Source organism: Dermacentor silvarum, chromosome 5 (assembly GCF_013339745.2).
Source record: "Dermacentor silvarum isolate Dsil-2018 chromosome 5, BIME_Dsil_1.4, whole genome shotgun sequence".
Taxonomy (NCBI): Eukaryota; Metazoa; Arthropoda; class Arachnida; order Ixodida; family Ixodidae; genus Dermacentor; species Dermacentor silvarum.
The window spans coordinates 18,423,341-18,449,978 of NC_051158.1; the positions used below are offsets into that span (position 1 = coordinate 18,423,341).

The 26,638-nt window shown below is 47.8% G+C and overlaps 1 protein-coding gene across 1 annotated transcript in view; it reads right to left on the reverse strand.

The window, feature by feature from the left end:
• LOC119453980 (uncharacterized) overlaps nucleotides 1-26,638 on the reverse strand; it is a 91,055-nt gene that overhangs the window by 24,410 nt on the left and 40,007 nt on the right. Inside the window, exons 13-17 of the mRNA XM_037716002.2 lie at nucleotides 25,481-25,501; nucleotides 16,405-16,616; nucleotides 14,615-14,818; nucleotides 13,757-13,875; nucleotides 8,616-8,751 (exon numbers count right to left, since the gene is read on the reverse strand). Coding sequence (XP_037571930.2) covers nucleotides 8,616-8,751; nucleotides 13,757-13,875; nucleotides 14,615-14,818; nucleotides 16,405-16,616; nucleotides 25,481-25,501 — 692 coding nt within the window. The remainder of the gene's footprint in view (nucleotides 1-8,615; nucleotides 8,752-13,756; nucleotides 13,876-14,614; nucleotides 14,819-16,404; nucleotides 16,617-25,480; nucleotides 25,502-26,638) is intronic.

Sequence of the window (26,638 nt, forward strand, 5' to 3'; positions counted from 1 at the left end):
CGTTCGTGGGCCGGGGCAGCAGCGCAGATGATGTGCAGGTGACAGCAAACCAGGGGTGACTCCGCTCACGCTGCGTACACTCAACGCACTCGACAAACACTAAAGCAGTGCAAGGGAGAGGAATTCGGCACACGCATCGCCCACGTGGTACGATGTTCAATTCGGCTAGCGAAATTTCGGTCGGCATTCTAGATGCTAAGTTCAGGTGAACAAAGCTTGCTTTCTTGAGTCGAACGAGTAATTTCAATTCGTGGGAGGCTAACTAGAATGAGGGAAGCAAAGTGCGACACCTCAACACCACGGTCCACCAGGTTGTGTCCCTCCACGTGCGACAGGCGGCTTCGTAAAGCCTTAGGCCTAATGAGTCGCTACCCTGACAACAACCGGCATCCAAAAAAAAAAAAAAACATCACCCAAAATGGGCACAACAGGCAGCCGCGCGGAGACGTTAGCTCTGTGAGGCAGTCCTACCCCGCTCGGCATACACAGCATCCGAGTTGACGGCGCCCACCGTCCCAGACGGTGTCGGAGCGCCCGGTGCCAGGCCGCAATACCAGTCAGCCCGTAGCGGCACCCGTGGCCCGCGGCCACCCGGCTCCCTGAGCCGCGACTTCCGAAGTCAAAGAGATAGAAGAAGCTATTTACATAGGAAATTCGGACCACCCACAAGGCTTCCGTACTCACTCGCTTCAGGCTTGCCAATGCTCCGCGGGCGCTAGGCCTCGCTCTCCCAGGATGCAGACCACGTGGCTCTCGTACCGACGAGTGTACTTCAAAACACTCGCGAAAAGGCTTAGCATGTTGAAAAGTTCAAACACGCTACAGCAACTGTCGCCTCGCTCAAGAAAGCACACCGCCGACACTAGCGATCAAAATCCACGCTAGGACTACGCTTCGGTTTAAACATCTCTAACCGAGCAAAACTGTTAAAATTATCGTCCGATGCCCCAAGAGGTCCACGTTGGGCAGCCAGATGTGGGGTCTCACATGTGCTCTTGGGACAAAGGAGCGACAACACAGTAGTGCAAACAATCAAAAGGGCATTTATTGCACCTTTCGTACACTAATACACACTAGCCGAATTACAACCAATAGAACATTCACATGGGCGCGCGACAAATCAAGGAAGTCCGACTCACCGCGACCCGATAGCGAGCGAATACGTTCGCCCCATGCTATGACACCATCGCCTAGTCGTTCACGTGTACAGTCACGCGAACGGTGGCACGCTCGAACGATCCGTGTTCGTCCATATCGGTGTCCTGCTCTTAGCCTCGCGCGACGGGCGCGCGATGCGGGCCGGGCACGCGCGAAGCGTTCGTGCGCGTGTTCGTCGCCGATCCTAAGCCAAAAAATATCACAGCATATCCACGGGGTGAATGATGATGAGTGGGCGAAGCTCCGGAGGGAATCATCGGATCTCCAGCTTAAGGGGACGCTAGCACAAACGCGTTAGAAACGTGCAGTACTCTCTAGTAAGGGGGAGCGGCCACAGCGTCTTACGCAGCCATTTACACATGCCGGAACGTGCACCGCGTTTGCCGACGCCATCACATGACTGCTGAGAGAGTATACCCCCCGTATTCATAAACGCTCCTCGACTTGAACTTGACTTGCCACCGCCTTGGGCAGCGCGTTCGAAACGCGTTGAAGGTAAGGCGGAGAGGCCACAGCGTCTTACACCAGCTTCTTACACGGGCCGTAACGCGCTAGCACAAACGCGTTAGAAACGCGCTAGAAACGCGGCCTTTCGTTAATGTTGGGTATTTATTGCCATCGTGGTGCGCGTGTCTATGTGCGCTTCGTGGCGTAGTGGGCTAACGCCGCGCGCTTGGAAGCGATGGGTCCCTGGTTCGATTCCGCGCTACGGACACAACTTCGGAATTTTTTTTCTCATTTTCTCAGACTGGTTACACACTACTACTACGACGACGGGGACGGAACGGGTGCCGCTATAAGGAGCTTCGCTCCTAAAAGAGAGCGCCTTCGACCTTTTTATCCCAAGTCACCCCGCCGTTCGGCGGCGACATACATCGCGACACTCGCGCCATCTCCCGCAATGCGCCGCAACCACCACGATCGCTGCCGGGCTTAGCCACGCGGAGAAGCCGGACTACAGGAGACATGCGGGGAAAACAACATCAGGGGACGCGTGAGAGTCGCGCATCCCCACAAACCGTACGATCACCGGTCACTCCGATGGCGCTTCCACTACAGGGCTACTAAGGTACCTATAGATAAAACAAGTTTCATCTGGGGACCTTAAGGGCTACAGGTGAGCGGGTGTTGGCAGCCTTGGCATGGTGATAGTGGCCTTTGATGTCAATGATGACAACATCGAACCTATGGTCAGGTTTGCGGAACTTCTTGGGCACGTTGCCAAAGTGCACATGCAAGCACCCACGGTCGCGTACACTCATCCCAGAACACTTGCAGCACGATGCACAACTGCCGGGATGATGGGCAACATGGTGAAGTGCGTTGAAAAGCTGCTGCGTTGGAAAGTCTCCGGGTACTTGTGGAAGTATAGCAGACGACGTCATCAAGTACCACATTATCTTCGAACCCCAGTGACGTAGCAGATGAGCGGAGTTGAGGGAAATCGGACACTCTTCGCAGCTTTCTGCGAAGCGAGTGTCCGCACGTGGAGCGGAGCCGGATATCTGATGGTGAAGTCACGGCGTCCGCAAGGCATCAGCACGCCTTATGGTCGCTGTTGAGGTGTCGGATGTCGTTAGCAAACTTGCATATACATGAAAGATAGCGGACCTATCGAGGCGCATATGTTGGCGATGGTCTGTCAAGCGTAAGCGTCAGGGGCTTGTGAGGATGGTCATGATTTTTTACAGCGAAGCTGTTATCCTCTAGTTAGTGGGGATTTTTCGCATCCAAAATCACCAGCCCTTCCCCTGTAGAGAAAATGGGGGTAAGCGAAGCTTGCCGTGTGTGACCTTCGAAACGATTTTTTTCTTTGTTTCTCTCTCTCTCTTTCTCTCCTTCTTTCTTTCTCTTTATTTTTTTCTGTCGTTTTTTCTCTCTTTCGTTCCTTCTCTCTCTTTCTCTCCTTGTCTCTCTCGTTCTCTCCTTCTCTCTATCCCTCTCTTTATTTCTTTCTTTCTCTCTGTCTCTCTTTTTCTTTCTTTTTCTCTCTCTCTTTCTTTCTTTTCTCTCTTCTTTTTTGTCTCGGGTATGTGCCATTGATCTTGGACCCTTTCGGCACTATCGCGAGAATCGGCCCACTTTTCAGCGTGACCCCGCTGCCGCCATCACCACCGCCGACACTTGTGAGCCTATAAAGCTTCGCTTAAAAGAAAACCTTCAGCGATTGAAGCGAAAAGTGCATACATTCTTTGGTATCACGCCTATGACATACAGCACAGCATTCGTTTCAATAAAGAACAAGCCCACAACAAACATTCAAACAACATAATTGATAAGACGATCCTGCTAACGATTCGAAGCACGTAGCGCTCCCCGCATACGTCACTGTTTCTCAAGATGCCGCGGTGACGGCAGCTTGGGACGTGGGGGGTGACGTCACTAGCCGTTCATATATCAAAAAACGAGCCTAGCAACGGATTCTAGTTGCAGCACCGCTATGGGTCGGTAACGCAAAGTTAGGACTCCCGAGGAGCAGCGTGAATACGAGGAGCAGCAAAGGGAAAAGAAACGGCAATACGACCAGCGACGGCCTGCTGCCGCTGGTCATATTGCCGTGGTATTCCGGCACAGGGCTGGAGTGAGCAATAAAGCATTGCATGCCCCCCTCAGCAGTTGTTGCTTCGCTGGACATCCACCTTCGTAAGGCCTTGGTGGCGTTTCGTATTGAAGCTCACATTGCACTTCCGCCCCATCTGTCACCCGGCATAATTGTGAAATCGGCCTCCTCTAAATAGGTGGCAAATACCAGTAGCATCAGAGTGCGTGCGCAGGCAGACTTTTTGCATTTATACTTTCTTGTGTGCAATAACCCAGTCAGGTTCAGCGCCCGTCCTGTGTGCTTCCCTGTCTTGTTCTGCCATTATTTTTGCGCTGCTTTTACAATTCAGCTGTATCCGTGCCGCAAAACTTGGGCCTGACGCGAAACGCCTTGACAGCCTCCCACGTGCAAGCGTACAGTGAAAAGGGCACATGCAGTGAGAATATAAAATCGCCAACCAACACAACCAGCAGCGCAAACAACCGCCGCCAGCGTGCTCATATCACCACTGCAGTGTACTAGAAGGCTTTGTAGTGGGCTCAGAGGAGGGCGCGGGCTTAAGCGCTGCATGTTGCCTGCCGAGAGGGGTCATGGCAGACGTTCCACCTATACAACTAATCAATACAGCTAATCAAAAACCTCGGTCCAAAAAGCAAGGCACTGCTGGCTAATGCCATAGAGCAAGTGATTAGAACAAAGAAAATTCCCTTTGGATGGCATGAAAGCAAGATGAACCTTATCTATAAAGGCAAAGGAGATAAGGAAAAGACGAGCTCGTACAGGTCAGTTACAGTAACGTCAGTGATATATGGAATGGCAATGCAAGCCATAAAATTAGAACTGTCGAAGTGGGCGGAGAAAAACAAGGTATTGGGGGAACTACAGAATGGGTTCAAGCCAGGCAGACGCTTAGAGGATAATATGTTTGTACTAACTCAGTGCATAGAGATTTCAGTAGCTCAGAAAAGACCCTTATCGATAGCATTTCTAGATATTAAAGGAGCTTATGACAACGTAGACAGGGAATTGTTATGGGATATTCTTCAGCGCGAAGGCATAGATGACGCTTTCGTGGAGCTGTTGAGGGAGATATATAGTGACAACCAAGTACAAGTAGTATGGGAAGGTCGAAAAGATAATGAAATGTTGGGAATTCACCAAGGAATGAAGCAAGGATGCCCTTGGTCACCATTGTTGTTCACGCTTTACGTTAAGGGTATAGAAAGACGACTGGAAAACAGCGAATTAGGTTTTGATTTATTTGATGAGTGTAATGGACAAATGGTGCAACAGAAGGTCCCTGGACTGATGTACCCAGACGACATTGTGCTACTAGCGGACAATACAAGAGATTTGCAGGCACTTGCGAATATCAGTGGCAATACACCGACAAATCTAGGCCTTAAGTTTAGCACAGATAAATCAAGAATTATGATATTTAATGAAGAGACGAGTAACTTCGTGGTGTCAATTCAACGGCAAGTAATACCCATATTGAAGCAATATAAGTACCTCGGCGTACACATAAACGAAGGAAAGAATTACTCAAACAACCACCAAGATAATCTGAAAATAAAGGGGAAGCGGAATGCAGCAATAATGAAACACAGAGCACTGTGGGGCCACAATAAGTATGAGGTGGTGCGTGGAATCTGGAAAGGAGTAATGGTGCCAGCGCTAACATTCGCAAATGCCATTCTATGCTTAAAATCAGATATCTTGTCGGGTTTGGAAGTTAACCTAAGATCAGTAGGCCGGTTGGCTTTGGGAGCCCACGGTAATACCACAAATGAGGCAGTGCAGGGTGACATGGGTTGGGCCTCTTTTGAAGTCAGAAAAGCACAGAGCAAAATTAGTCTTGAAGAAAAGCTCAGGAACATGGATGAACATGGTCAAGGAAGTTGTCAACCAAGCACAGGATAATCGAAACTGCAAATAGACAACCAGGAGTCATCAGAAAGAAAGTGAGAGAAATAGAGACCGTGAATTGGATGCAAACAATGGAAACAAAAAAGGACAATGGAGATTTACAAGCATGAGAAGAAAGAAATGAGAACGGAAAATCTGTACGATAATACAAAGGGCAGTGCCTTGCTATTTGAGGCTCGAGCCGGTTGCCTAAGGACCAAAACATACCGGAGCAAATATTCGAACTAGATGAGGCATGTGTATGCTGCAGTAAAGATCCAGAGACCACTCAGCACATCCTGATGGAATGCGACGGGATCCACCCAGCGAGAACCGTAGGTAACGTGCAACTCCCAGAAGCGCTTGGGTTTAAAGTGGAAGGGAACATCAACAGATCAGCCGTAGAGATAAGCAAGAGACGTTTAGAGTACTAGTGGAAAAAGCAGGGAAAAGCTGGATACGACCTGATCTCTTAAAATCATAGGTAGCGCTACAAGGTAATTTTTTGAGGAAAAAAATGAATGAAAGGTATACAAAAATACTAGATAAAGAACATGTATAGTATACCTGGTTAAATCAAGCAGGCTAGGTGACTATTTGTCGCCGCCCCGTTTCGAAGGCGATACCAAAAAAATCATCACCTAAAGCAAGATACACCAAGGACGAAGACGCATGTACGTGCTTGCTGTGGTAAAGCTAGAGAAATGGTGGAACGTGTTTTATTAGAATGTGAAGAAATTACCCAGCTAGGCTCCTCTGACCTCCTTGAAGCCCTTGGGTTCAGGGATAGCAGGGGCAAAGTAAACATGTCCGCTATAGAGATTAGTAAGAGGCGGTTGGAGGTTTGGTGTCAGAAAAGTAGGGAGACCACAAACAATGGAGACGTACAGAGACAGAGTTCCCAGTAATTGTTCAAAAAGGTTAATGCTTGGAATTCTTTGTATTTGTGTGTTTGTAAAAAAATAAATGTAGGAAATTAGGCAAAATAATAACAAGAGCTTGGTGGCGCCACCCACCAACCCGTTTCAAAGGGGACGCTCATAGCATCCATCCATCCATCCTGAAGCTTCGCTCTGGGACAAGGCAGCTGCCGAGCGGGCGGAGTTACTTATACCATTTCACTACGAAGTAAACTGACGGTTTCTGCACTACCAACCGGACAATTATTTGTAGGACAAAAAAGTGCAGACCGCTCGGGGAATATTTCATGTCGTTCCCGCGATGATGGTTGAATGCCTGCGCAGTTTTTTCTTACAATCATTCCGCTTCCGCCGGACGTTTAATTTGCCTATGTCACTGCCACAGCCTAATCGTACGCAAATGGTTGACCTTTGTCATGCCCTTTGCTCTAACCGCATCGGGTTTGATTGTTAAACTGCCGTGGTACACTACGCTGCGGCCAAGCGCTCGCATAGGCTCGGAGGCCAATTTGCTCAGTAATTATAGATATGCAATCCCAATTGATTTATCTACGGGACTCGTGCATGCTGGCTTTTACAGGACCACTCCCTTACACTATAAAGCGTAAGAGTAAATGTGCCGAAACAAACAAGCAGTTTTCACAGCATGTATAAACACGTCTTTTACAGTAACAAATACAACATATTGATCAGGCGCATCTTGCAAAAATGTAGCAGAACAGCATGCAGAAGGTAATCAGCATACCAAACAACCACTCAACCCAAGTACGTAATTCTTGTTAAAATCTGAACGCAGATTTTCTCTTGCTTCAGCCTGTTTATTAAACTGGGTCAATAAATGTACGCAACTTCCTACTTGATCAAACTTCCTACTTGATTGATGCCAGAAATCGGCTAATAGCAGCCATGTAAGGGAATATGCTACATGACGAAATATAGCGCCCGAAAAGTGAGGAGAAGGCTTTTGTTGAAAAGAGAGTGCTTGAGAAAAACGTGACTTCGCGCTCCGCTTGCGAGCTCCATACGCCGCGCACGACTGCAAACTTTGGCTGAGATGTTCACAGCAGCGTATGCTATCCAAGGACAGTTTTTTCATCAAGCCAGAGGGGTGGTTCAGGACTGTGCATCAGGACAAGGACTTCGGAGAGGCACATAAACCTAACACACGATGGCAACAACCTATAACAGCTCCATTTGCAGCTCAGCCTACCATGTATGCACAGCACTCGACGTGACCGAATAATTCAAAAAGGGATAAAGCGACAATTTCAATATGTTGTGCAAATAGGGACTTACAAACAAGACGAGCCTGACGGAATCACAAGTGATCCTTCAAAGAGGACGCAATAGTTTGTTGAGTAATTGCTTAAAACAGCTTAGGTGTAATTTTATATTGGGATATGGATTCGTTAAGTGCATACGGACACTAATTTGTGCTCTAGATGTGAATTTAGGCGCCAAAGGGCATCCGTTGGTGTTCACGCCATGCAGGAATAGCAATGACATGTCTCAATGAATAAATTACACCGGTGTAAGACACACTGACCGAATGTGAAAAGGAAAATTAGCACAGCTTTCTCACGTTGGAACTGGCCTCTTTCGCCATGTGATCCGCTCATTTGAAGTGAATTGGAAAACTTATCACAAAAGAATACTAGTTGCAGGCAAGCTTATAAAAAAAACATGCAAAAATTACGGACGATGACTGTCGATGTAAGCGAATAGCCAGAAGTCTATAGGATAAATATAGAATAAAGGCATGATGCGCTTGAAAGCATATATTTGTGCCAGTGAGGATATCTACACGGAGCTTGTGTTTTCATCGTGTACTTGCGTAGAGAACAGATCCATTAACAAACACGTCTGTAGCGGCGTGTTCGACATGTGTGTTGCCCCCAAGGCTCCTCTACCACCAACGGAGGGTCCTTCCCGCATCGAAACACAGCATCCAGCGACAGCAGTTCGGCGACCAGCGCGCCGCTGCGCGAGAGTCGCCGCCTTTGTATCGGCGGGGAGAGTCCACCATATTAAAAGGGACCGTCCAAGAAAGCTTTCACGCAGCTATATTTGTGGTGGCCGGAACTCACCAGCCTGGGCACGGTGTTGTTGGCGAGGTTCTTGATGCCAACGGCGCTGATCGGGTAGGTGTGGCAATCTGTGTGGCCTCCGAGATGCGCCTCCCTGAGCGTGATGTGCGTTTGCAGGACGAGGGTGCCGATCTCGCTGCGGTCAGGGAGCAACACCGCTAAGCCACTTCGATGGGTCGGAGCAAGTACGAGATGCAAGCATGCCACCGAGTAAGAAAGCTAGTGAGTGAGCGAATGCAGTATGTTGCGCATATACATGCGTAAGCAGGGCTACTTCCCTCAGAAATCTGTCCGTCCGCGTGTAACGAGTGACACGCGAACCATAGAACCTGTACAGGAATACGTTTATCTAGGTTTATTACTCGTAGAGGACCCTGATCATGAGAAGGAAATTTACAGAAGCATTATAAGGGATCGGAGTGCATACTGCAGGCATTGCCAAATCCTGACTGGTAGCTTGCCACTGTCGTTGAAAAGAAAAGTGTGCAATCATTACATTCTACCGGTGCTAACATGTGCGGCAGAAACTTGAAGGTTAACAAAGCAGTTCGCGAACACGGACCACACAAAGAGCGATGGAACGAAAAATGTTAGACCTAACGTTAAGAGACAGGAAGAGAGTTATGGAGCGCTCCATAGGTATTCACGGGGCCCTATGGGGGTTACATATGGCAATTCCTAATGACTACGTATGATTGCAGAGTTTTATAATCATGACTATAAAATATCTACAGTTACAGTAGGCATAGAAGGAAAGTAGTACGCTACAGTCGGCGCCACAAGTAATGCTACCATGTTTCCCCAAAAACACAAAGCCGGTGTAAGACCAGCAGATTAAAAGATTTCATTTGGTTTCACTTAGGAAAGCATATCGAACACCTACAGTTGCCGCAACCATCAGCGCAAAAAGAAAGCAGGCAATACAGTTGCCAGAACAAGTAACTATACAACGCTGAATGAAAGCAGGCTACTACAGTTGCCACAACAAGTAAATATCATACTGTTAGCGCGTAAAGAAAGTAGGTCACTACAGTTGCCACCACAAGTATACCATGCAGTCCGTGCAGAAAGAAAGCTGATCACTACAGCTGCCGCAATAAGTATGCCATACAGTCGACCATACCATACAGTCGGTATAGAAAGAAAGCAGGCCCCTACAAATGCCACAACAAGTAACTATAACTTACAGTTAGTGCAAAAAATAACTTCTTCTTGGGCGAGTTGGTGTTTACTGAACGTGATACTTAGTAGCGCAACACTCGAAATAGAAGACAACAGTGAAAGTCGAGAGGAAAGGAGCGCTCGTCTTTCCTTTCCTCTCGTCTTTCACTGTTGTCTTTTATTTCTAGTTTTGCGCTACTAAGTATCATGTTAGGTCACTGCATTTGCCGCAGCAAGTATACCGTACAGTCGGCCATACCATATACACAGTCGGTGCAAAAAGAAAGCAGGGCACTACAGTTGCCATGACAAATAACTATATCATACAGTTAGTGCAAAAAAAATTAAGCCACTATAGCTGCCGCAACAACTACACCATACAGTCGGCCATACCATCCAGTCAGTGTTGAAATAAATCACGTCACTACAGCTGCCGCAACAATTCATCATCATCATACGCCTATTTTCATGTCCACTGCAGAACGAAAACCTCTCCCTGCGATCTCCAATTACCCCCGTCTCACGCTAGCTGATTCCAATTTCCACCTGCAAATTTCCTAATTTCAGCACCCCACCTAGTTTTCTGCCGTCCTCGACTACGCTTCTCTTCTCTTGACACCCATTCTGTCTGTAATGGTCCAGCGGTTATCCCCGTTTGCTCTCTGATCCACACCACTCTCTTCCTGTCTCTTAACGTTAGGTCTAACATTTTTCGTTCCATCGCTCTTTGTGTGATCCGTGTTCGCGAACTGCTTTGTTAACCTTCAAGTTTCTGCCGCACATGTTAGCACCGGTAGAATGTAATGATTGCACACTTTTCTTTTCAACGACAGTGGCAAGCTACCAGTCAGGATTTGGCAATGCCTGCAGTATGCACTCCGATCCCTTATAATGCTTCTGTAAGTTTCCTTCTCATGATCAGGGTCCTCTGCGAGTAATAAACCTAGATAAACGTATTCCTGTACAGGTTCTAGAGGCTGACTGGCGATCCTCAATTCTTGTTCTCTTGCCAGGCTGTTGAACATTATCTTTGTCTTCTTCATATGGACCTTCAACCCAATTCTTACACTTTCTTTGTTAAGGTCCTGAATCGTTTGTTCTAATTCGTCCCCATTGTTGCTGAATAGGACAATGTCGTCTGCAAACCAAAAGTTGCCGAGATATTCGCCGGTGATCCTCACTCCTAAGCATTCCCAGTCTAATGGCTTGAATACTAAGCATGCAGCGAATAGCATTGGAGAGATTGTCTCTTTGCCTGACCCATTTCTTGATAGGTAACTTTCTACTTTTCTTGTGGAGAACCAAGGTAGCTGTGGAATCTGTGGATATTTGCCAAGATATTCCCGTATGCCGCCTGTACTCCAAATGATTACGCAATGCTTCTATGACTGCAGGTATCTCTACTGAATCAAATGCATTTTCACAATCTATGAAAGCCATATAGAGAGGTTGATTATACTCCGCAGATTTCTCGATTACCTAATTGATGACATGGATGTGATCCATCGTAGAATATCCGTTCCTGAAGCCAGCCAGTTCTCTTGGTTTACTCAAGTGTTGCGCTGATTCTATTGGAAATTATCTTGGTGACTGTTTTAGACAATACAGAAAGCAAGCTAATAGGCATATAATTATTCGACTTCTCCAAGTAGTTGGTTAAGCCTAATTAAAGAAGTATTGAAGCCTAGACAAGCTTAGTAAACGATACTTAGTATAATTAAACTTAATTTCGGTTAACTAACATTAAGATGATTAGGAATAATCAGTATTGTTCAAGGGTAATTAAGATGACGTATAATTGCAGATAATTAAGAATAGTGAGGCTAATAGAATATAATTTAGGCTTAATAATTAGGCTAATAAAATAATAAAGGCAATATAATTAACCTAATCATGATTAATTAAGGGTGCTCAATTTAAGCCTAATTTAGAAAAATTAACGCTAAGTTGATTAAGACTACTGAATAATTAAGGCTACTTAAGATGACCAGAGCCTAATTATAGCTCATCACTTTAAATAATTATTTAAGATTCATTAACAGAAAACTCTTAACCTTGCACTGGGCCCCGCAACGCTCGAAACAGTGAAGCTGGGCGATCGTAGCCCAGCATTTTCCGGAAGTGCGCGCGAACTTTTCATCTTATTACTCATGATGATAATTTCTTTTCGCGCGTCACGGACTTACGGCCGTCACTGCGCGTTGCATAGCGCAGCTTTCAACACCGACACCGCGTTTCAGGAGACCCGCTCCGTGTATGAGTCTCTCGCTCTCATAGCGCTCAAAACCTCTTCAGCCGCCGCGGCACACGCACGCTGGCTGCAGGCTAGCGCACTAGGCTATAGAGCCACGCTTGCAGAACATGCCTTTATGCGAACCATATGATTGCGTTCGAGCGTTGTCGCCTTCGTCCACAGCTGGAGCGTTCGTACGCTCGTGCTCTGCGAAGTGAGAGAGAAGAGATTACAGTTGGAAAGGGTGAAAGAATTCGCTGCCCCTTCTTTCATCCGTTCCAACTGTAATCTCTTCTCTCTCACTTCGCAGAGCACGAGCGTACGAACGCTCCAGCTGTGGACGAAGGCGACAACGCTCGAACGCAATCATATGGTTCGCATAAAGGCATGTTCTGCAAGCGTGGCTCTATAGCCTAGTGTGCTAGCCTGCAGCCAGCGTGCGGGTGCCGAGGCAGCTGACCTTCTGCATAACCTCTGCTTGCATTTTTGTATTGCTTGCGTTTTGCAGGTTCCGGCTTTGTAATGGCTGGTGCAAATGAGCCGCAGTTTCAAGGTCTCTCCAAATACATCAACACTGTTACCCAAACAGGCCGTGCCAACATTGCCAAGGCCACTTACTTAGTTATAGGAACCATAGGTTTATTTTACTGGGCGAAGTCCAGTGGTGGGTCTGCAAAGTAGATGCCTTAGGACAAGCCACAAGAAAGGGTACGGGACACCTTGGCCCTGCTCGCTGCTACCGTTCACGCGAGCATGCATGTGTAACCATTTCCGCATTAATCCAGAGGCCACCATGCTTGCGGACTTAGTGTCAACCACAAAGAAAAATAATGTGATGAGAGTGGCAATGTTTAACATACATTGTTGTATTAAATAAAAAAAAAGGCTCTCTAGCCTAGTGGTTACGACTCTCGCTTTGGAACCGGGGGTACGCGGGTTCGAATTCCGCCTCGGCAGGAAATTTTATGCTTTCTTGGTAGTTTCTTCATACGCACCACAAATTACGGCTGGCTTAAACAGCTTCGCTGTTCAGAAAACGAGCACACGTCGCCGTCATATTACCAGACGCGTTCGGATAGGTATGAGCGACTGGACAGAATGCTTACGCACTTCTGACAACTAGTTATAAGGAGTTTCTGTTATGTCTTTTTTTTTTTACTTTTTTTTTAATTTCCTGCTTTCTAGGGTCGGTCTTGCACATACATATCTTCCTGTATATCTGGCCCTGTTAGACTCCTGCATAAGTAGTTAATGAACAAGCTGTTTCTTAACCTATATGTTTTATGCTTGTTTTTTTTTTTTCAACAATGTCAGTGCATGATGTTAATGATGTGACCGCTGATGTCGCAGCCATCAAGGACGGCAAATTGATGGCGACCGACTGACTAAATTGAGCGACTGAAAACAGAGTGATTGGGTGCTTCAGTAAGGGGACTCGAAGGCTATAAATTACTGTGATGAGCGCTAGGTGAGGGGTTTCGTTGCCATTCACGACCGCAGCGTTCGCTTTGGTATATAAGGGCGGAGTGCATAAATGCCCGTGCACCGTACACTTAGGGTGCTCGTTAAAGCACCTCGGCTGGCAAGTATTCCAGAGCCGTCGACTACGGCGTCTCCGCTTGCTTTTTGACATTTCACAACAAACTCAACACATGCTAGCGATATGATCGCAATGCACGAGTGCGATTTGCAAGCTGGTTCTGTCCATAATCGTGATGTGAAAAAGAGAACGTACAAAAGTGCTCACAGTATTTCTGAGACCTCAGAGATGAATGAGTCGGCAATTACGTTGGTGGCAAGGATGACGCCAAGGTAGACCATCGAATGCGGATTAATCCCCAGCGGCGGCAGCGTCTTGTTGAGGTACTGCGACGCATCAAAAATGACCACGGAAACTTTTGACGAGTTGGATGGCACAGTTGAAGATATACAGGCGTTACTAGCAACCAAAAAACTTGTATTGCATACGTTAAAAAGTATGTAATAGGTGAAAGTGGGAGCCAAAGCCAGGATAATAAAATCTACAATAGAAACAAAAACGCATGCAGAATTAGTTGGGGTTCTGCAAAACGGCACTAAATGGACCAACGGGATTAGGGTTTGTAAGAAACTGTGTTTGTGGTGATAGCAGTAATACGACAACGGTGATGGCATGACTACAGAATGTTTCTTGCACAGTCCTGCTACGACTTGAGTCGATCCCGACGGCACGACGTCGCACAGCGTTTATGTCGCCTTAGCTGCTACAAACAAAGTAGTAGTCATAGTGTGCCAACGTGCGTCACGTCGTCCTTGGCAAACCATAATTGTGCGTGCGAGCATCGGACTGTTGGAAGACTCGATCATATCATCCAACAGTGGAATTATTTATTTTGCCCCAGACAGTGCGATACGGGGACCCAACTAGAGTGAGCCATTCGTCTCAACCTCTGCATGGCGAGCACCGAGGAAGCTACGTCAAGCCCCAAATCTCGAAGGTCCTTCCAATTCATGTGTGCAGCAATGGCTTGTTTCAGTCAAGTGGACCACTGAAGAGCTTCGAATCGCAAATTAGGGCGGCGGGGGGGAGGCGTTGCTTTCTTCACTGAGTGCGTCGAAGGCTCACCTTGAAAAAGTTCTTCAACTTAGGGAGCGGAACGCCGGCGGTGGGTTCGTAGTCGAACGTGCCCAAGGCTAGCATCCCCTGGGTGACGTACGCCTTGACTATGTAGTCCCGGTCCTCGATTACATCGAATGTGCTGTTTGGCCCGATGCCTTCGGATAGCGAGAAGCTGATGCCACCGGTGCATCCTGTAGCTGTTGAGAGCGCCTGCAAGCATCGTCATCACCATCGGCATCATAAGCCTGGTTTCATGTCCACTGCAGGAGAAATGCCTCTCCCAGCGATCTCCAATCACTCTTGTCTTGCGCTAGCTGATTCCAACTTGCGCATGCAAATTTCCTCGACTACGCTTCCCTTCCCTTGGCACCGTTTAAGTAACTCTAATGGTCCACCGGTTGTTATCCATCCTACGCATACATGGCCTGCCCAGCTGCATTTTGTTTCTCCTAACCTCAACTGTTAGCGTACATGAGCACAAAACTTTTTTTTTATTTCGGTCAACACTGCAAACCGAGGAAGATTAAGGTAAATGCAACAGCTGACGAAGGTCCAGCCTCCCCTCGTTAGTTCAACCATATATGCAGCTCCAGCATAGGACTTGGGAAATGGTATACATAATTGTGTTTACAACGACAGTGGCATTCGAACCTGTTCTGTCCTATGATAATAATAAGAAAAATGCAAAACTAACATGTACTAGCTACAATACACAGGGTGTTCATTTTTAAATATTACGGAATTTTTATAAATCGCCTGTGGCAGGTAGCATAATTCTTATCGTTGAGCTGGGTTAGTCGAAGAGGCGGACATCAGTAGCACGAGAAATCGAAACACATATTCAACTAATTAACAAAAGTTGAGTGATGAACTTCTTAGTTAATTACTTTACGAATTGTAGCCGGTGAGCTTGCAAGACGCATCCACTTGAAATGAATTTCAAGAATGGCACCAGATAGCATGCGACCGTCAACGGCCGCTGCTATCTACACTGCTCGCAGTAGCGTGCGAGTGATTGCAGGGGAACAGCGTTAGGAAGAACATGGCAGCCAGAATGAGCGCCGCCCAATCAGATTCATCGGCGGTGCTTCAAAGCTTGTCGTTACTTAAAAAAAGCAAAAAATATCTAGGAACTTTAGCTTGGTCGGGTTTTTCGGGGCGTCGTCCTCACGGGAAAAAAAAAAGGGTACATTCAGCGATTGAAGCGAAAAGAGCATTGGTATCACGCATACATCATACAGAACAGCATTCGTGTCAACAAGCATCAAAACCACATGGTTGATGACAAGGCGCTCCTGCTAACATTGCCAAGTACGTCCTCACAAACGTTTCCCGGTGCAGAACTGTTGCCGCGACGACGGCAGCTTCCGGAGGAGGAAATGAGCGACAAAGCATTGCATTGTGGCGGTGATTTCCAACAGCTTCGCTGGACATCCGCTTTCGCTAGGCCGGAATGGTGAGTCAATGCTCTTATATTTTTTTTAGACCAGCACGTAAAGCAATCGATTTCTTTAAGGTTCATCAAAACCGAAGGCATGCTCACACACATGCTGTCCATAGGCGCAATCTCGACGGCTTCTATTATCTCCTGCGTGATGTTACGCTTTTTGCTCACCATAGTACGTTTCTGAAACTATTTCTCAGACACGCTCCGGCCAGTCCCCTAGTCACTAGTGCAGCTGCAGGAAATCAGCGGTGGTCTATAAATCAACTCTTGCAGAATAGCCCCCTCCCCCCTTCAGGTAACTTTCATACCGTCACCGCCTTCTAGCACGAAACCCAAGCACATGACTCACGGTTATGTAGGCATTCCAGCTTCGCAGACCGTAGAGGGGATAGAACGTCGCGTTGTGGGCGATCAAGTCCGAGTAGATCAAATAGTCGCACGGAACGGCATTCAAGTCCTTTTCGTCCTCGAAGTTGTAGCCCAGGGTGCAAAACAGCAGAGGCGGCCGCAAGTTGAGATTCACTTTTTTCACCGGCTTCGGAGTCGTGATTACTTTCACCGCTGCAGCAAGGCAGAGTTTCAAAGGCACACGCATTAAAGGACAACTTTCCTGCGCTCTTCATTAATGCGTTAGCATTAGGAGTGAAAACAGTGTATATGTGAAGTGTGGGTAGCCGGTCACGTGGCAGAGGTCCATACTGGCACGTGTTTATCCTTTTGACCGCATTTCACCCGCTGACCACGTATCGCTCGGTTCAAGACGCGACTGCATGATTTGGAACTTACTCGAAAGTTATTGTTGATTCTTTGTCCTCGCTGAAGCTTGCGTAATCAGATTGTGGGCGCGACGGCAATAGTGTTGTACTGTCTGGAAAGTATGCGAGCCCCAGCAGTTACGCTGGTAACTTCGACGTGTCATGTGTAAAAGCCGATGCGTTTGACCCGCCGATTAGATTTCAACGATCGCCGAGTGTGCTCGCCGCTATCGTTGTGCTTTGAGTGACACTTGTTTTTCTAGGCACTGGTTCGCTAAATAAAAAGTGAACGTTTTGAAGTCATGCTTGTGACAGTGTCTTATTCTACGCTGTCACGACAACGTGATATATATATATATATATATATATATATATATTATATATATATATATATATATATATATATATAGTGTGTGTGTGTGTGTGTGTGTGTGTGTGTGTGTGTGTGTGTGTGTGTGTGTGTGTGTGTGGTGTGTGTGTGTGTGTGTGTGTGTGTGTGTGTGTGTGTGTGTGTGTGTGTGTGTGTGTGTGTGTGTGTGTGTGTGTGTGTGTGTGTGTGTGTGTGTGTGTGTGTGTGTGTGTGTGTGTGTGTGTGTGTGTGTGTGTGTGTGTGGTGTGTGTGTGTGTGTGTGTGTGTGTGTGTGTGGTGTGTGTGTGTGTGTGTGTGTGTGTGTGTGTGTGTGTGTGTGTGTGTGTGTGTGTGTGTGTGTGTGTGTGTGTGTGTGTGTGTGTGTGTGTGTGTGTGTTGTTACGTAGGCCCTGCTTGTCATGTTGTCACATATATTGTCACGTTGTTGAACAGCACGTTCGATGAACATCTCACCCGACTACGAAGTGTCCTTGCCGCAATACGCAAGGCAAACCTCACCATCAAGCCTGAAAAATGTTACTTTGGCTTCCAGGAACTCAAGTTTTTAGGCCACGTGGTCAGGTCCCAAGGAGTACGACTAGACCCAGAAAAGCTCGCTGCCGTTGCCAAATTTCCTCCCCCTAAAGACAAGAAGGCTGTTCAGTCCCACCCATCAAGCCTGCCGGCCTCCTTCAGCCTTTGGATCCGCCTCCGGCGCCGTTCCAGCAAGTGGAAATGGACGTTCTTGGTCCGTTCCCCACGTCTTCCTTGCAAAAAAAGTGGACAATCGTGGCAACCGATTATTTAACTCGCTATGCGGAGACAAAAGCTGTGCCGCGGGGAACTGCTGCTATAGTCGCCAGCTTCTTCGTCCACAACATCGTGCTTCGTCACGGTGCACCCGCTGTGCTCATTACTGACCGCGGTGCAGCGTTTACAGCGAAGTTGTTGCAACAAGTCGTCACGCTGACGCATACCGACCACCGATGGAACCACAGCCTATCATCCCCAGACTAACGGCTTGACAGAGCGCCTGAACAGAACATTGGCCGACATGCTAGCCATGTACATTGATGTGGAACACAAGACATGGGATGAAATTTTGCCATACGTGGCATTTGCTTACAATACCGCTGTGCAGGAGACCACCGAGTTTACACCATTCGAGCTCGTTTACGGACGTCGCATTACAACCCCCTTAGACGCCATGCTCCCGGTAGACCACGGAACCACAAGGAATGACACCACTGAAGAGTTCGTCGAGAAAGCAGAGGAGGCTCTCCAGCTTGCTCGGAATCGCATCCGCACCCTGCAGGATACCAACGCCTGCCTTTACAACCGTACCCGACGGAACGTCCAGTACTCGCCAGGCGACCACGTGTGGGCATGGACACCTATCCGACACCGTGGGCTCTCGGAGAAATTGTTGCGCCACTATTTCGGCCCCTACGAAGTTGTACGCCACCTCAGTGATGTGAACTATGAGGGGGTGCCTCAAAGCTCTGATCCTAGTTCGAACCGACGCCGTCCCCGTGCTAAGTCGTCCACGTAGTACGGTTGAAGCCGTACCACGCACGCGAGGGATAAGCAACCCTCACAACCCGCTTCAGCATTGTGCACATTCCTGTATGTCTTTTTTCATATTGGCACTCTTGCCCATAGTGCTCACCCGCTGCCCTTGAAGCGACCGGGTCGGTCGCTTTTGAGAGGGGAGCAATGACGCGAATTAAGTTGGCACGGGGTGACACTGGCCCCTTGAGGCGAGAACGACGAAGTTCGTGGTTGCGCGCGCGCTCTCCGAAGTCCAGCCATGATTACAAGTGTTTTTTTTTTTTTTTTGCCTATCTGTTGCTGGTCAACTATTCTAGCTGTACTAGCTGGGTGACAATATATATATATATATATATATATATATATATATATATATATATATATAAGCATATCATAATGAGCCAACAAACAATGACACCAAGGAAAACATAGGGGAAAATTACTTGTACTTAATAATTGAATTAAAGAAATGATAAATTAATGAAAATGAAAATGGATGAAACAACAACTGTCCGCAGGTGGGGAACGAACCCACGTCTTCGCATTACGCGTGCGATGCTCTCACCATTGAGCTACCGTGGAACCATTTTCCCATCCACTTTCTGGGGTATTTATGTTTTACAACTAGAACTAACCCTGGGAGTGTTAGCCAGCGCCACCACTCACAAGCCATAGGGTGGATGTGGAACATCCTTTCTGCCGCAGGCGTCACGAGCGCGTGATCTTTTTGGGTGATGGCAACTGGTCAATAAACCCACATATGCTACCTGAAGGCATCAGGTAGCATATATATATATATGAACGAGAAGAATGGGAACCGAGGGGCTCGATTTTTAATAATCACATCATAGAAGCCAACAGACACCAAGGACAACATAGGGTAAATTACTTGTACTTACTAATTGAATTAACTAAATTGTAAATTAATGGAAATGAAAGTGGATGGAAAAAACTTGCCGCAGGTGGGGAATCATCTCACGTCTTCGCAAAAGTTGTTTTCTCTTCCACTTTCATTCCCATTAATTTATGGAGACAACAGTCAGAGGACGGTGACGGCTTGCTGGGCGCCCTTGCTACATCGGACTTGGTCAGGCGGCAGCGTGACGACGCCGAAATTCGACCTCTCATCAGCCACAACCATACCACGCCATCTATGTCGCGTATTGACGTCCGATCTATTGATAAAATACATCGCAAGAGCTTGACTTACGCAACGCTATAATGCAGGTAACAGTGCATGCATATTAGCGCGACGAGAAAAACGCTTAAACAGGAGGGAGTAGGAAGCTTTATTCGGAGCGCGAAGTCGAAGAAGACCGGAGGCATGCAAACTCTGGGTCGGATACTTGTGTCGCCGCGAGCGACGACAAGGAGAGGTCGGCGAGACTTGTCATGGTGTTGATGCGGTTCAGAGCGTCAGCTGCACTGTTGAGGCTGCCTATGACACCGTGTCTGTCTGTCGTGAATTCAGCGAGGAAAGCAAGATGATGGCGCCCTCGGTGGCGGTGAAGGAACGTATGGCGGAAGCGAGAGGCTTGGTGTCGATAAGGATGACAAATTCTCGACCTTCGAGGAAATGCTTCACTGCAATGTAGGTGGCAAGCAGCTTCCGTCTGAAAGTGCTATATTGGCGCTCACTGTGGTGAAACTTCCGGGCGAAGAAGGAGATGCGAACCCATGCAACGTTAAGCCACTGATGATGAGCGGCTCCTACGGTTGCTGAAGAAGCGTCCACCATATAAGGGCTAGTGGCAGCAGTCTGGGAAGGGTGGTGCAGGAGTGTGGCTTGGCAGGAGTGTGGCTTGACAGCGGAAAAGGCCTGATCGGCGACAGAATCCAAAGGAAGAGCGGCGGACTTGCCTTTGAAGTGGAAAGCAGCGCTTCAAGAGGCTGCAGTAGTGTAGAGCATGTAGGAATGAAACGGCGGTAAAAATTGACGAGACCGACAAAACGACGACGCCTGCATAGTATGGACGTCGGAGGCGGATAATCGGTGACGCCCTGTTGCACCTTGTCAAGCAGCAGAGTGCTGCCTTGCTTGGTGATGCGATGTGCTAGAAAATTGATCTCCGAAACTCCGAACTAACATTTGTGAGCACTGACGACCAGATCATATTCACGCAGGAGAGCAAACAGTTGACGTAGATGTGCTTTGTGCGCCTCCGCACCATTACTAGCGACAAGGCGATCATCAATGTAAGCAAATCAAAACGATAAACCTTGGTGACTTCGTCTATAAATCTCTGGAATGTTTGGGCGGAATTACGCACGCCAAAAGGCATGCGCCAGAACTCGGAGAGACCAAACGGAGCATTTTGGGCAAATCAGATGGTTCAACAGGGATGCGACAATAAACCTTCACGAGGTCTGTCGTCGAATCTATCATAGCCCTAGATAAGGGCAGTGCAGTCCCATATGTTGGGTAGAGGGTAGCGCTCAAGGACCGTGACCGCGGTCAGTGCGTCGTAGTCGCCGCCGGGTCGCCAATCACTGTTTCATTTAGGCAACATGTGAAGTGCCGAGGACCAAGAGCTTGATGACGGACGAATGATATTTAGCTGCAGCATAGGCTCGAACTTGTTGCGAGAAACACGGGGCTTGTCAGGACCGAGTCGGCGCGAGCGACAGAGCAACACGTGGACCTGTGACGACAATGCAGTGCGTCACGGTGTGGTTTAAGACGCTTGTTCATCGGGGTCTGATTTCAGGAAACTCGGTCTGTAGAACTGTATACGCAGAGGCAGGTGTTTGACGAAAGCTGGCTTTAGATCCATAGCAGCCGACACGAAAACCATTGACAGTCAGACCGTGGTGATGCTATCAGCCAGGCGACAGCGCTTCATGTCCACGGGCAGCTGGAAATGTCTCTTAAAATCGGCTCCTAAGACTGCATAGCGGACCTCGTCTATCCAGAATAGCCATTTAAACCATCTTTTCAGGCCGAAGTCAATAGTGAGATACTTCTGACCGTAGGTTGCGATGACCGATAACCTGAGCCTGAAGGGAGGGGGGGGGGGGGGGGGGGGTGACTTTGCACTGAGACGCCGATCAGTTTCGGACCGGTGTCAACAAGCAAGCGCAAACCAGTGATATACGGTCGGGGATGTAAAGAAAGGCGGCTTACGGAATGACCGTGGTCGCCCACCGCTGTTACTGATGACCGGCCGCAGCGTTTGCGCAAAAGGCCTGATCGATGACAGAATCCCAAGGCAGAGTGGCGGACTTGCCTTTCGAAGTCGAAAGCAGCGCTTCAGGAGAAAACATGAGACACGAGATGCTCTACTGTTTGCTGGAGGGAATCGACCTCTGACACCAGAGATCTACGCCGGCAGCGTTTATGGCTGCCAGCGCAACGTCCATCATGTCATCGGCCAGTTCTGACAGTGAACCTATAATGAGCATAGACGATAGTCAGTCAAACCTTATCCAGAAGATGCCGCAGGAACAATCACGTATAGTACGGCCGTGTTGAGGGAATCTGCCGTGTCGCCGAGCAGGTGCTGAAAGTGACGCAGAAACTGGGTTGGACGTCTGTCACCGAGCTCCTCGGAGCTGCTGCATACGGCGATGTGCAGGCGGTGCGAGGCGGCGAAGAAGAGCCACTTTGATTTTCGTGTACGGAGCTACGCCAAGCGGCAGCACGAGGATGTCACGTACCTCGGCCATTGTCTGTGGTGGCGGCGTTTGAAGAAGCATCGCCTACTTGCGAAATTCTGGGGTGAGGCGACTCATGCGGAACTTTTTCTCAGCTGAATGAACCACAATGCTGAATCGGCGACCCACAAGTGCGGTATACGTTAGCTGTAGCTCCTATCACACTAGCGGAAGGTTTAGAATCGGTTTCAGAGGTGGTACGAGCGGAGTTGCTGGCCTCTGTGGTTCCCCGTTGATCCATTGCAGGTCTTGTTCGGCTGGGCCACCACTAACTGCTGCTACTAAGCACAGTTCAAAACTTGGCGACGTTATTTTTATTGCGACAGGAATTATATGGACACTCCAAGACCATTTCTGTCGTCGTTGTCGCCGTCTTCGTCGCCGTGATTTTCCGTATAAAGTCCAAACCCGATAACATAGTCGCCGCGCGCCGTACATGTATGTGCGAGTGAAAGCTCGTGAGGTGGAGCAGCCGACGATCGCGGCTCAATATCGCGCGCGGGACGGAGGAAGGCGGGGTGGAAGCGCGCCGTATTCTTTCGCGCACCAGGCACGGGGGGGAGGCGATGGAGAGGGGGGGAGGGTCTCTCCGGCGACTGCTGCTTACGGCGCGTCCGCGTGGGCGCCGTATACCTTGAAAGCGATCTGCGTCGGTGAGAAAGTGCACCGACGACCGGTAGCTTCGTATGCGCTGTGCTTTCGACGTGTAGTTCGCGTTGAAGTGAGACAGCACGAAGTTCAATTCGTTCGCTGCTGCTGACGCGCTTCCTCACTCCAGCGTTTTCACAGCGAGTTTCCGCGGTCATCGTGCGAGACATGTTCATGAATGTGTCCAAGTTTATAGAGCTGATAAATCTACTATCCTTACTTCGTATCATCATCAGCCTATATTTATGTCCACTGCAGGACGAAGGCCTCTCCCTGTGATCTAGCTGATTCTAATTTGCGCCTGCAAATTTCCTAACTTCATCACACCACCTAGTTTTCTGCCGTCCTTGACTGCGCTTCCCTTCTCTTGTTATCAATTCTGTAACTCTAATGGTCCACCGGTTATCCATCCTACGCATTACTTGACCTGCCCAGCTCCATTTTTTCCGCTTAATGTCAACTAGAATATCGGCTATTCCCGTTTGTTCTCTGATCCACGCCGCTCTCGTCCTGTCTCTTAACGTTAGGCCTAACATTTTTCGTTCCATCGCTCTTTGTGTGGTCCTTAACTTGTTCTCGAGCTTCTTTGTTAACGTCCAAGTTTGTGCCCCATATGTCAGCACCAATAGAATGCAGTGATTGTACACTATTGTTTTCAACGACAGTGGTAAGCTCCCAGTCAGGCTTGGGCAATGCCTGCCGTATGCACTCCAACCCAGTTTTATTCTTTCTCATGAACAGGGTCCCCTGTGAGTAATTGACCTAGACAAACGTACTCCTTTACCGATTTTAGAGGCTGACTGGCGATCTTGAATTCTTGTTCCCTTGCCAGGCTATTGAACATTATGTTTGTCTTCTGCATGTTCATCTTCAATCCTACTCTTACACTTTCTCGGTTAAGGTCCTCAATCATTTTCTGTATTTCGTCCCCATTGTTGACATGAGTCATAATATGACTCCTTACTTCGTATAGATATCTACTAATTTGCTATCGCAATCGATGATTCGCCTTTAGCGCGATACTGTGACTCATTAGAGGCCCAACCGGCCCAACTTCGGATACACCTGCCGTCTTCTTTCTTGCCTATCTTTGCACCAGATCACGTGGTTGACAAGGGTCGCGCCAATAGAAGAAGAAAGACGCGCCACAAGAGCATGCGTACTTCGTAATTTTCGCCATTCGGACAATCTTGCCTCGTGATAAGCGATCGAAAGCGTCACGATGGAAAGGCGTCCGCCACTCGTTATTAGTCTGTCTGTTCTGGCGCTGCTGCCAACTCTCGAAAAGCCCAGAGTTTCACTCGTGTATGGCGCAGAGGTCGCGCAGAAATGCACTGCTGGTTGCCTATAGGAATCTCAATTTTTACATAGGGCATCCAATTTTTTTTTTCGAAAAACTTCGTAACTGTGCACCAAACAGTTGTGTAAAGTACATCTTTCAAAGAAATTGGACGTTTAAGTTGCAGTCACGTGAAACTGTTAGAATCTTTACGAAAGATTTCGCGCCACCGGTAATATCTCGGAGATTCGCACGCTCGCCGCTAGATGACGCATTTTCTTCAGACACAGAAGCCCGGCTGAAGTGCATACATGGGGCGTTTCAGTGGTGGCACTTTCACTTCTGAATGAATCTCCCACCACCTAATTACATGGCAACACCACTTAAATACGAATCGAACTAACCGCGATAAACGTCTACCAAGGGATGGGATCTGCCTGAAATTTTATTGGAAAGGGATGACCTAAATAAAAAATCTGCTCCCTACAGCTGGTAGATCTTTAACCTTTTCTTTTAAATGCAACTAATTTCTCACGTGCAGCGAATGCCGAACAAAACGATTTGTGTATGTCTACGTATTTAGATAGATGTCTCTCGAATTGTAACCTGATTTAGCTCATTCTAAAGAAATTTTGAAACGCTGGTTAACAGATTTCAGAGGTATGTGCTCCTGAAGCCAAGTCATTGGTTGTAGTATCTTTTAAACATCTACACTTCTTTACTGACTATTTTTAAGACTGCCCTTGACCGTTTCGCTAAGAGACTTTATTCAATGTTTGACCTGTCACTGTTTTCCTTATAGCTATTACTATAAACGACTCTGTTCACGTTAAACCTTTTTGTGAACCTTTGTGAACCTGAATCACTGTGTCAGCGACGCTGAGGACGCAAAGATGCGTGGAGCTGTCTTCGCGCTTCATCGACTTGGCGGCCAAATCATGGCGACAATGAGGTGTTTCCGGCTCCTGCAATCGTTTCCGGCGCATGCAGCTCCCAAAACCACAGCCTATGAGAACTGTTTCTAGCTGTTCCTTCGAAGAAGCAGTCATCGGAAGCTGGATTTGGACGCTACCTATTTAGAAGACATTTACACTCGCGATATCCGAGGATAACCCGTGCGCTCAGGAGCCCTCGTGGCAAATTATGCGCAGACGACGAGAATCGCTAGCGCGCAGTTTCATCCACTTACCACCCTCTGTCCTCTTGAGAACTACAGAGAAGAAGAAAAAAAATAGAGAACAAGTAATTACCGAAGTCCGATATTCACAAGACGGAGCAGTCACGTGACAGACACCACAGTAAATGAAACTACAGAGACCTGGCACTCAGGATTGGGTGATTGTCAGCAGATAAAACAATAGACTTATCGAGTTTTTCGTTCGTCATAGCTGCGTCAGTGGCGCCAACCAGCTAGTTTTGTGCTAAGCAATCGCATGAATGGCTACAATAATAAAATACACATTAGCAGCGTAGAAATAAACGACAAAATTCCGCGCGACTGGCCGGTCGAGGCACTTTGCGTGTATTCGCGGGCTGCTTTCACGCTCGGAAAAACACTTATGTATAGCACGTATTGAGCAACAGAAAGCTGTATCGGGAGTTAGCTGCTAAATGACTCAATAGGAAGTGATGCCCGCCCGTGTTGCGAATCTTGTGCTGCAGAAAGTACGTATTATTCTGTCTTCGAATCGCCTATTTTTATTATTTAGACACAGACGTTGCCTATAAAGGCCAACTGGAACAAATTTTAAATTCGGCTAAATTGATTATAGGTGAGGGAGCATACACCGTTAGAGCAATTTTAGCAAAGCTGCAGGACTTGTATTTGCGTGATTTTCTTATCAGTGGAGACGACGCGTGCGGAGCCACGCGCTCTATGCCATGCGTCACTTCAGACAAGCCGTAATGGCGTTTTTTCTTTGTTTTTTTTTGTTTTTTTTTAGGGGCGAAACTCCTTAGGGTGTGGGTCTGTCCCTCCTCTGTAGTATGTAGTAGTAGTAGTAGTAGTAGTAGTAGTAGTAGTAGTAGTAGTAGTAGTAGTAGTAGTAGTAGTAGTAGTAGTAGTCGTAGTAGTAGGTAGCCACGTCTACTTTTATGAAAAAAAAAACACCGCATATCCACGGGGTGAATGATGATGAGTGGGCGAAGCTCCGTAGGGAATCATCGGTAAACCGTGAATCTTCCGTGTAATTCGCCCAGTCTCGCCGCACTAAATTGAACGATTGACTTCCACCAATGACACGCGCCATATGTGACGTCATTCCTATTTTATAACAGCACCTTTCATTATAATTGCACCATCTCCCGCTTAAGGGGACGCTAGCACAAACGCGTTAGAAACGTGCAG